Here is a 12,010-nt window from a genome sequence, read left to right on the forward strand (position 1 = left end):
TCACTTACACACATGCATCCTAAAATCTTTTACTGTCCATCACAGCTCCAGCTACACTGGCCTTTCAGGCCAAGCACAGCGACATCTTTCCCAACAAAATGTGCCTGCAACTGAAGATCCGTGAAGTGCGGCAAAAGATGATGGCCATGTCAATGCAGACGGTGCGAGAAATGGAAGATGGCCAGCTAAGCTCAAGCTCGTCTGCTGGTGGTAGCTCCTCTGGTGGTGGTTCCACAACGACTGGTGGAGGGCCGGTGGGAATGGACGGTTCCTCTTCCTCACCAAGAAATTCCACTGCCACAGATTCTTACACACCATCCCCATCTGCTGGTCAGATGAGTGGGAAGGGGACGCAGCAGACGATGGTGAGTTCAGGGCGTGGGGAGATGCTCCCTCCTGCATCTGTGCACCAGACGTCATGAAATTTTGCTAGTTTTGTTTTATTCTGGGAATAGTTATTGAAATACTGTAAAACCTACACACTCATGAAGGATTCTTCGTTTTCATGATGGGATTGTCTGTGCTTACTTGTGAGAAGTGACTGCACACTGGGAAGAAATCAGTCTCAGAAGCAGATTGTTTTCTGTGTTGTTTCCTTGGGAGAAGGCATCAGAAAGCAACATTTTCACTGTTAGTTTGATGTTATCCTTCGCCACATTGGGTGTCCATGTTTCAGCACAGCTGTCAAGTATAAGCATCTCAGTGCCCAGAGGAACACTTTGACAGAGCGTGGAGGGTTACAAATTTGTCTTTTGACAGATTTCATTGTATGCCTGGATGTGTACTTTCACACAAATGGAGGCTATGATTGTTGTTGTTTTGTGTGTGTGTGTGAAAGAGAGAGACAGAGTGAGCTTAAAAATAAGAATAATGAGGGAGAGAGGATGCATGCATGTACGCAAGTGTTCCTTCAAAATTACCTCCCCATCCGCATGCTCTTTTCAGATTATTTCTGTTCACATAGAAACTGCTAAAATGAAATCGGTTCTTTGTATGTCTGTAACAGTGTTGTCTAGGACACCACTTGTGAAGAGTTTTCCTGGTAATTCTGCAACTGTATTTGCTGGCTTGTTAGTTAATGAAATGTTTGTCCCTGTTTTGGTTTTAATTTTAATTGTTGATCGGCGGTCACCTTGGGGAGGGAAGATGCTAGCACAGCATTTCTATTTTGTGTTCTACACTTATGTCAAACGTTTAAGTGTTGTTAAATATTCCCTCAAAACTGATTATAGATCTATGCTTACTGGCCTCGTTAGTGAACAGCTTATAAATTCACATTGAATTTGAATGTTGATGTTGTCCGCAGTTTTGTTGGTTTTTTAAAAAAACATCATTTGTTGGTGGGGAAAAAAAAGATGTAATTTGAAGGGCACATTTACTCAGCACTAACTAGTTGTTTTTGTTGTTTCTTTTGGGATGTTCAGTGTTGAAATGCTGTTTGTATTCTGTAGTCAGGAAGTTGGCCACACAAGGGTGATTTTGACCATTTTGAGAGAGGAACAGGGAATTAGACTGTCCCGAGGACATGAATGTGGTGTTCCAAAGGATTATATGCTGTGAAAGAAGAAGCATCCTTTTTGGATGATAAGTGATCTGCACTTCTTTTTCTTCTGTTTTTGAGCAAGCAAGTGAAAAAATTTGTTAGAAAGAGTGACTGTGAGTATGAGAGAGTCATAGAAATTGCATTGTTGATGCAAGATCGGACAGAATCCGACTAAATGGGCTCCTCCTTTTTCTGCAGTATATCACAATATATACAGTCTTCATATACAATCATTTGATTCACAGTTCAGATAGATAAAGTTTGTAAAAAGTGTATCAATCCATGCGTATGTGCACATGCACATGCCTGCACACATAGTGAGAGCAAAATACGTTGGTTCATGCTTCTGAAAAAAGAAAGATACCTTGTAAAGTGGCTGGCAATGCACATGATAATGTATGTATATTTAATCATGCATTTTAGCTGGTATAACCAGAACCTGGAGGTATGGTCTTGTGCTTATTATGTCAGCAGTCTGTCTCCTACGGCCTTCTTTTACAAGATGTTTATCGGGTTTTTATTTTTCTCACCTGTATACTCATCAGCAAGTGCAGGGGAGGGGCCAGTTGGAGGTACAGAGGGGTACATGTCTTTGTCTCCCTTGTGGTGCATGTTAGTATGGTTTGATTTTAGTTAACCATCTGTGGTTCTCTTCCCATGGCTGTGTTTTTGTTTGTTTCTGTTTGATTTGAAATATTTTGGGCAAAAATGGTTTTCTGAATGCTTTCATTCTTTATTCTCTTTAACCCTGTGGCAAAATTTATTTGCTGTTGATATAAATCATATTTTGGATATGATCTGTTAATGAGTGTTTCACGTTTTAAAGTAGGATATTGTTTAGACGTATAGCATGTACTCTCTGCTGAAAAGTGTTGTTTTATGGGTTTTAATATTTCAGCGAGTAAAAGTTTATGTAAATGAGATGGTTGCTACAAATGTTGGGCCAGAACTTTGTATCGTTTCTTGTTAAATATTGTTTGAAAATAAAATCAAGTATTGTTCTGAACTTCAGTGGATCTGTAATACATATTGGTATAATTATTGATGTTACTTTTTCTTGAGCTCTGTGGGGATGTTTATAGAGTATGTGTGTCTGCATGTGTGTGCATGAGTGTCTGTGTGTGTTTATAAGTGCACATCTACCTGCACCTTTTTTTCATGTCTGTTAAGAAAATCCATTTGCATGCAGCTGCTTGTATTTTCTTGTTGCATGTTTCATTTTCAAAATAAGTTTTTTTTTTTAAAGCGAAAAACTGCTTATTTTTAAGAAACACATAATTATGAACACTATTCAGAGTAGGTGTGTGTCAGTGTTGTTTTTTTGGTAATTTACTTTAATCAAAATCTTATGTCATCTACAAGTGCATTCAAGAAAAGACTGAGATGAAAGAAACTGAGTGTAGAGAAAGGACAAGAGGAATAATACTATTTTTGAAAGGCTATGCAAAGTGAGCGAGAGGGAGAGAAAGACCCTGATCTATTGTATTCAGCTGGTTGTTCATTGTGAATCAGTCTTCATGTACATTGTTGCCAAAAAAAGAAGAAAATAAAGAGGTACGACTATGAACTACTGAAGGCTGTGATTAATAGCTTTGTAAGGATTACAGCTTTTTCTCGGCCCTGTCTGGATGTCAACTGTTGTACATAGCATAAACAACAAGCAGTTGGAAATGTCCGATGACATTAATTTACTGTTGCTATGTCTGCTGTGCAAGCTGGTCCTTCTTGTCTCCGAGGACAGATAACATACTTTACAGTACCACCAAAACAGATATCTGTGAAAAATGTCTACCCTTGTCATGTCAATTTTATTTTTTTTTTAACAGAACACACAACTGGTGTGTATATTAAGCACTGCTATACTTTGGTAGATGCTGAGAAAACTTTTATCCTTGGTTTGGAGAGTGACCACTCAAGCTATGTAAAGATGTACATATTGTGGACTTTGGCAATATTTTTAGTGCAATGGGACAGCGTCCACTGGATTTTGTCAGGTCACTTAAGGAGGTCTAGTTTCTGTGTAAGTGTTCTGCATATCCTGTCATCCTTGGGAGTTGGATCAGCATGCAGAATATGAATTGGTGTTCTTATTATTGTCTGTAGTGCCCCACCCCTACCCTCATTTTCCAAGGGTTGGGGAAGGGGACTGGTGAGGAGAAGTGTGTGTGTTGTGAAAACATGGGAAACTATAAAGCAGGTGATGAATCGAGAGTGACTGGTCTCTTAGCCTACCCTTTCCCTCCAACAAGTGCTAAAGTGGATCTAGAACAAGCATTCTTTCTTGCGGAGATAGAGACAGAACCCCCAATCTTGTGAGCAGTGCTGTGTGAGAATGTCCAGTAAATATTATCATGGGTCTCTTGTGATTTTGCTTAGCATTTGTGGAAGATTATTCAGCCTGGCACAGTCTTCTCTGGGACTGCTAGATATTTATATCAACCACTTGCAAACAAATTTTCAGAGAGCCTGTTAACTGTGAATTCCAACATTCCAACAAGCCGTGGAAGCCTGTGAGAGCTAATCATACTGTTTACTTGCTTCTTCCATCTCTGAGCAGAACATCAAAGGAAATGTTTTTGTGGATTAAAAAATTTACCATACTGTGTGATAAAAATATGGATTGACTAACATGGCTGCGAGGCCAGGTGTCTTGCCACACCTGCTTCCAGTTCTTTAGGCACCTACCTGGTAATTATCTAATGCAGTTCATTGAAAGTTACAGAAATGGCTTGTGATCACTGCACCATTTGTCTGCTGCAAAAGAAAGCAGAAGCTGTTCTACTCCTAGAAAAGAATCCGGTGAGAGTGACTTTTTTTTTCTTTTTTTAAAAAGCTTGTTTCTGGTACTGGTACTTTTTTTTTTGTGAGGAAAAATTTCTGTTGGCCTGCCCACTAAAGGCTACAAAATATCCCATATTCATGAGAGCACAAAGTGCCATGGAGTTCTAAACTGCAGATAGCAAAATGCTATGTTAAAATAAGTCTGTCGGTAAAAGAGCATATCTGTTATGTGTCTTTATTGTATAAGTTGTAACCAAATTTGTAAACTGATCACGCAGATATGTGGGACTGAACTACATCACCATTGAATGTATTTTCCAGTAAAATCTCCATGTTTGAAGATGTACATGAATCTTATATGTTCCTGAAAATGAAAAACTAGCCTCCAAATATTCTACATTGCTAACTTTCTTCCAAAACTGGTGTTTATTTGAATTCTGGCAGCTACAAATAGTTTTATCAAGGTATTCGAGAGAAGGGATGGCACCTGAAGAAGACTTTAATTTTCTTTATACTGTCGACCTCTTGCATACAAACTTACACACTAAGGCACACAATGTGGTTTTCTTACTGTAAATAAATCACCCAGCTTAACGCTTGTGACTGAAACATCCTTTGGTTCCTAGGAATTTTGAAGATTAGAAACTCTAGTTATACACAACATTATGTTATACTTTACTGGAACTGAAGGAGATTGATTTTTCTGATTTTCTGGGGTATGCATTCCCATCTGACCAGTATACTTTAAACATGAACAATCTGAAGAATTAAAATGTAAGTCATAAGCAAAGATTTCAATTTGTAGACCTGAAAGTTTTCCGTTAGCAATCCAATGATGCAAATATGAGAAATTTTATTACTTTAGCATTTCTTGCTCTCTCTTTGTGTGTGAGAGAAAGAAGAAGAAGAAAGAACTTCATTGATTGGGCTATCAGCCTGTTTCAAGAAGTAGGTGATTTTACAGATGTATAGAGATAAGCTCTTAAGCCATGAGTAGATAGAAACACCAATAAATATATATACCACCTGACAACCATTACATTAACACAGAATGTCTTACAAACCAGTAGACAATACTCTTTTGTGTTTGAAATGCCTTAAAAATGGACAGTGATAAGTTGAACAGAAATTTAGTGTTTGTAGTGCTTGAAACTAGATGGCCATCTACGAAGCTTAATGAGTATGAATTTCTCTTGGAGACTTTGTCAGGCAAACAAAAATAAAAACAGTTCTGACTCTTCGTTATCAGGACAGAATGGGCTTATGTGTGCGAGAGAAAATACTTCTATTTTTTATCTGTCAGAAGCTTACTGCCACACGGAGAGTTGATTTGTTTGACAAGAGCTAGGATTGCAGTAAGAAGATGCCATTAAACATGAAATTTCAGATTGGTTGATAATGAGATGGGGAAAACAATTTGTTAATTTTTATTTGTTTTACAATTTCCGTTAGCTAGCTTACTCTGAATGTACACATTCTTTTTAACTCCTTGAGGATATACCTTTAAGAATCCAAAGATTCTATAAAATATTTTAGAAACTTAAAGTGAGGAGACTACAGTTTTTACAGTCCTCTCAGACCATGCCATTATCATTATCTGGCTTTGAAAGAGTTCATAATCATATTATATGACGATAAACTTTTACATCCTTTTTTTTTGTTTTTTTTAATTCTGTAGTCTGTAGTGAAATTTTTCTTATGTGCCATCATTATTTACTTTTATGTATAGTCACTTTTGTCGACTGTTTTCTTTGTATTACTGTCCTTTGAACAAAATTTTCTTTCGGGGATCACTGTGCCAGACTGCATCACTTACAGCACCGACTTTGTATGTCTCCTCCTATTAGTCAATGAAGAGGTAGAATGCTGGGCATATTGTAAAAGTTCTTGTAACACCTGAAACACAAGGTGATAGCCTACTCCTAATTCCGTTTGTGAAGTAAATCTGTTTAGCAAACAACGTGGAGTTAAATGTGTTCACAAAGTAGCCAATAGGTATGACAACTGATCTATTTTCGCAGAAAGGCAATATATATATACACACACACAAGCTGTCCATAGTTTTTCCATAAGTATCTGTGTTGAAATCATAACCACAAAATGTGAACTATGAGTGTTACAGCCAGAGCTTCTTTGTAAAACTGGTTATTTCTGTGTCAGACACATGCTGGAAAGCATAAATGTATCCTTCAAAGATTTTGTACATAAGTTTGTAAAATATTGATTCTCCCCTCAACATCTTCTAAATGGCACTTCGTGATATATAACTTTTGTATAAAGAATGTACAGATGTATAGTGTGCATTTTCCTTTGGCTAAGAGAAGTACAGAGGGAATATTTCTTATTTTTTGTATTTTCATTTGGGTTTTAAAAAATGTAATTTTTATCTTTGCATATGTTTCCATATTTTGTTTAAAAAAGGAAGCATGTATAAATGTTTAATTTGAAGAATTTTGCTGTTTGTGATTGTTTCTGTAAGAGTAAATGGCAGTTTTTTTGTTTTTTGTTTTTGTTCGGCAAGCTTGAGGGGTTTAATATTGGCATGTCATGTTTACTCCACAAGTGGTTGCTGGATCTATAGTAATGATAAGTATGATGAAGCTGTTTTCTGCTTGTTTATATATTGTGATGGTTTTAGTAGCTCGATCGCTGCCTCTTGTCATAACAAAATCTGTAATCAAATTTCTTGATCTGTGCACAAACTTGCAATGGTAGTACTCGTACCCAACAGATGGTCAGAGTCAAATTAAACTACAGACATTCATGTACATACGTATACACACGTGAATGCACACTCACACACACATGCACACACGTGCCTTGAGCTTCTCGCATCATTTTGCAGGTAGCTACAGCATAGTTCGTAGCAAGCTCTAAAGATTTTTGGCTCAAGTTTGATAGCAGATACACACAGCTCAGAGTGGAACATCATTGTTTGTCATCATCAGTCATCTCAGGTCAAAGGGAATTAAAATTTCATTCAGACTTTCATTTTGGAAGAATTTCAAACCATCCAAATAAATTTAGATTATGTGAAACTAGATTCTGGAAGCAGATGGAAAAAAATTAGTTGCTCTTTGCAAACAGTTGTGTTCATTGGCGAGAAAAGAAGATATTTGTAATGGTGATCCAGCTGTGCAAGAGATGCATTTTCAGTTTATTTTGAAGAAAGAATAATTTGGCTGTGGAAAGTGTTCTGACTTTTCCATAGGAAGACAAAATTGCCTCTCAGTTTTGTAGAGTCATTTGGGAAAAAGTTGCCTTCGGTGGTTGATTTATACTGCAAATTAACTTTTACTGTATCAGACTTCTCAGGTAGATAAAGATGGTAAGAATGATGTTAAAAGTGAGAATGGCTATTTTTTCAATGACAGGCTTCAACAGTTGAGTAAATGTTTCAACAGGGTAAAGAAAAGTTTGATGAAAAACTGTGCTGTATGGTACATGATTGAAGTCTGTTTTCTTAGTGAACCTGACTCCTTCAAACAAGTTATATAATACCTCATGAACTCTTTTTTTTTTGTGAAAGGTCCATTAAAGGTTCTTTCGAAAAGCTCAGGATACTACTGGCATGCTTTTTCACTGGAAATTTCTGTACTTTTGTGTTTGCATACATAGTTCTTACAGTCACTAAAGTTAATTATCATTTTAAAGAGAAGAAAACACATTTTATCACTGAAAATTTTGTCCTCATCAGAATCTGAAGAAAAAAAAATCATACTTTTTCTTTTTTACTTCTGTCTAAAGGGCAGGTCATGCTGCAGTGTCATTGATTATTGTGCTGATCTTTCCAAATACAGATTTGACTGAACATATTGATGTGGGCATGATCAAGTGATTGAAATGTATATTTCAGGTTTTGTGGCCCATAATGTAATTATGGGTTGTTTTGCACTGCATTATGAGGCTTTAATGGGCCTTTAATATTTTTATGAAAAGCTTATTTCTCTGCAAATAGTTAACCTGTTTTCATAATTGCTGACAAAGCTGTTGTTTTGTGTCATTCAGAAGTTAATTCTAAATTTCATTTTGTTTGCATCCCTTTGTTGAGAGCTTTTAATGGGCCTTACAATTTTTTTATGAATGCTTGTTCCTTCTGCAAATAGTTAATCTGTTTCATGATACCATTCTCTGAAAAAAACTGTTTTGCATCATTTATAAATTAAGTCTACATTTTAGTTTGTTGGAATCCCTGGGTATGTGGCAAAAGTTCTGAGCAGAAGTTGAAGTATCTTTTTGAAGTTTTTTTCCAACAATGACAGAGTTAAGATTTGGTGGGACCATGGCGATCATCTCAGTTTAACCTTCGTGGATTGAAAATTGGAGTTTGTTAAAAGAAGGTTATTTTTATCTAACAAAAGTTAGGTGAGGTAATTTCTTTGGCATGTGCTGTCAGTGTTAGTTTGTTCTGAACCTAGTGTTGCCTTTTCCAGCTTGTTCTAGACATCTTGACATCAAAACATCTTGTAGACAGTTGCCTGTCTCTACTTCTTTTAAACCTAGAGTTGCCCCATCAATTTGTTTTGGACAATGTTGCCTTCACCCGTTTGTTTTGGACATTGTATTATCAGTGTTTTACTATTTAAAAATCTGTAAGATAAACATCATGGAAGTAACTATTAAAAATGCATCAAATTCTTTTCACAGTATACAAATTCTGGCAGATGGATTATTTAGAGCTGTGACAAGGAACATCTGATTGACAGCTAATGAGTGCATGTATGTTTGTTGTTCTTTCCCATCCTCACTGCATGCAATCATACCTAAGTTAAGAAAATGAAGAATCTTTTGTTAAAAGCACTGCACACTGCTTACTGCAGAAGGACTGCATTTAATGGTGTTTACACTATTTTCTTTCTTTAATTTTTGTAAAGGTTCAGTCTCTTCTTTCTGGGAACTTCTGTTTAAAAAATATTTTTAAAATGTTGTCACAGCTTGGTCTAGTGTTTAGGATGGATCTTGTTCTTAAGCTTGGTCCAGAATGGTGAAGAATTATTTACAATTTATGATGGGATGCTGTGATGCCTGTCATAGAGAATCCTTTGGAGCTTATGACTGATCTATTGGAAAAAATTTAATTTAAATGTGAAATTTATATTGGTCCTTGTAGCTTTGACTGTTATTGCTGGGATTTAGCACAGCATGCATCCTTGGACCTTTCACGAGGCACTGCCTCCTAATAGCTCTACAAAAACATATCTATTTTGTCTGAATTTAGCATTTTCTCTATTTCTTCGTAGTCTTTAAATTGTCCTCCATGAGTATGGCGGAAAAAAACTTGGATACAATTTTGTTCATGGTCTCCAACCTGAAAACAATGGCTCTTTGGCCTGGTGAACTGTCTGCTACTTTTCATGAATTTTATGTACAGTTTGTGGTGCCAACAGCCATTGCATTTTTTTTCTTATAGTTAACCTACTCATGGCTAAAAAAGAAGTTTTGGTGTGCTCAATAGAGGTATATTATTTTGCATTGTTCCAGTGAGATGTGAAGAAAAAAAAACACCTAGCACATCTTTTTTCTGAAAGCCATTTTTTGGTCAGATGAGGATTAATTCATCTCATCTAATTAACAGAAACATTTGCTGTTAATGAAAGGAATATGACAATATTTGTGTCATCTTGTGTAATGTCATCTTGTCGCATTGCTCCCACTTATGAAATTTGCGTCCACATAGTTTTCGAGATTGAAGTGCAGTTTTGATGATTGGCAAGTCAGTGATTATTTTACATTTGTGCTCATCTCTGCCTATGGGAGCTTTTTTGGAAGCAGATTTCATGGACTGTGCATTGTGGAGCACAGAGAATGGCAGAGGTGCATGAGTTCTTACGCCTGTGGATGTATGAATGCAGATAGTGATAGAAAGTGATGAGTGATAGAATACCTGATCATAAAGTGTATGAAAGGAATGGAAACATTCTGTTTCTGGAAAAAAAACGTGAGTTGGGCATGTTTATTGTGTAAAATTATACTTGTGAAGCTAATGTGTAGGTGTGTGAAAAATGTTCTTACGTGGTTGCATGGCACTTTATTGGAAAGAGATATTTTTCAAATGTTTTTCAGGCTTCTCTTAGTCCATGTTATTATTGTAAAATCCACGATCTAGTAACCATTTGAAATTTGTCACAAATGTTACAAGCTGCAGACACAGGCTGCTGATGTCATTTCATTGAAACTCTGACCATTGTGATCTATTTCTGTCCCCACTTTTTCTTTCCCAGTAGATGTTAACATTGACACTGACTTTTACCTGATACTAAGGTTAGTATTTTGTATCATTTTGCAAGTAACCGTAAGGAAAAGAGTTGACCAGAGTTTAGAATGTTATCACTTCAGCTTTCAATAAAATTTTGGTGGTAGATCATTTTGCTTTCAGGCTGCCGTTGGCTACCTAGAAAATCTCACTACTGATTTTTTTGTGTCTAGGACAACAGTTGTTACCCTGTTGGTTGGAATATGATATTTGGGATAAGATATGCATATCCTTTCAGTGTTCTCCTTCACTCCTCATTGTATAACCATTCTATCACATGGCCTTGCTGGCTTGGGCAGTCCGGTGGTGCAAGTCTAGCGCTTGTCACCAATACAGTCAGGGATGACTGTCCTGGGTTCAGCTCTTGTTACAGACTTTCTCTGCATGTAGCATCTGTTTACAGGGCTGGCTGCCTTGCCCTGATACAGCCTTAGTTGCTGGCTGGGTGTAAACCACCAATCATAATCCCTCACTCTCCCCTTCTCCCCAACCCGGCCTTCCTTTTGAAAGGAAAAAACCAACTCATGGTGCTGTCACTAGTACTGACTTCATAAAACAGAAACTTGGGTAGAGTTAACCGTCCAGGTAAATGTACTGTTTGTTGGGTGCAACTTGAATGTGCGTGAAAAGTATGTCTGTTTTTCTTCCATGGTCAGAATTCACTCCAGTATGGTTAAGATTGAAATTCCCTCACAATCTTTCATTGTGTTCTTAAAGAATTAAAACCTAAACTCATTAGAGGAGTAAGTGTACAGGTGGTTATGTGTGATGCATACTTGTAAAAGAGCTTTTGTGTAATTAATGCCTGGTGTGCTTGTGCCAGTGTGTGCTGTGCATGAAAAGATTTGCAAGGGAAATTCCAATTCCTCATGCCATGAACTTTGCTTCCAATGGAGACTCTGAGGTAAAGGGGTGTTTGCAATCTCCAAGACTTTGTGGACCTTGTCCTGTCATTTGTACACAACTCTGAGTCTTTGGTACATTTGTACTACAGCAGTACATTACAGAGTTGATATTCTTGTATCTAGTTTGGACACAATCCTCCCCTGCGTGCCTCTAACATGGCAACATGTTTGACTTTTTGAAAATTTCATTTTTTTATTTAAATTTTTAAAAATGCCCCACTGGCACCTCTGTCGGTGGTATTGACCGTGGTTGTGTTGTCAACGTTACTGGAAAGTAAACAAAAAAAAATAAAAACTGTTTGTAGCCCTCACAGCACTGAAGGTGAGGGTGTCACATCATACCTACACACACACAAATGCCCTAGACACAATTTATTGTCCACCGTTGTTTTTCGTGCATCCACTTTAGCATATCCAACATGGCATAGAAATAAATATATCGGGAGTTACACCTGTTGCGCTTCTTTTGCTGCAGTTGTGAAAGGTGTGCACCTGAGATGATGTACATGTTGAAGTGTGTGAAGGTGG

At 37.0% G+C, this 12,010-nt stretch overlaps 1 protein-coding gene across 4 annotated transcripts in view; it reads left to right on the top strand.

Annotated features, from left to right (window-relative positions):
- The window catches only part of LOC112568638 (protein capicua homolog), a 56,223-nt gene extending 44,290 nt beyond the window's left edge, over nt 1-11,933 (top strand). For all 4 annotated transcript variants that reach the window (XM_025246029.1, XM_025246031.1, XM_025246030.1 and 1 more), the window contains one exon: nt 46-11,933. In XM_025246029.1, the coding sequence (XP_025101814.1) occupies nt 46-422 (377 nt within the window). In that variant the 3' untranslated portion in view covers nt 423-11,933. The remainder of the gene's footprint in view (nt 1-45) is intronic.
- The last annotated feature ends 77 nt before the right edge of the window (nt 11,934-12,010 follow it).

Source organism: Pomacea canaliculata, linkage group LG7 (genome assembly GCF_003073045.1).
Source record: "Pomacea canaliculata isolate SZHN2017 linkage group LG7, ASM307304v1, whole genome shotgun sequence".
Taxonomy (NCBI): Eukaryota; Metazoa; Mollusca; class Gastropoda; order Architaenioglossa; family Ampullariidae; genus Pomacea; species Pomacea canaliculata.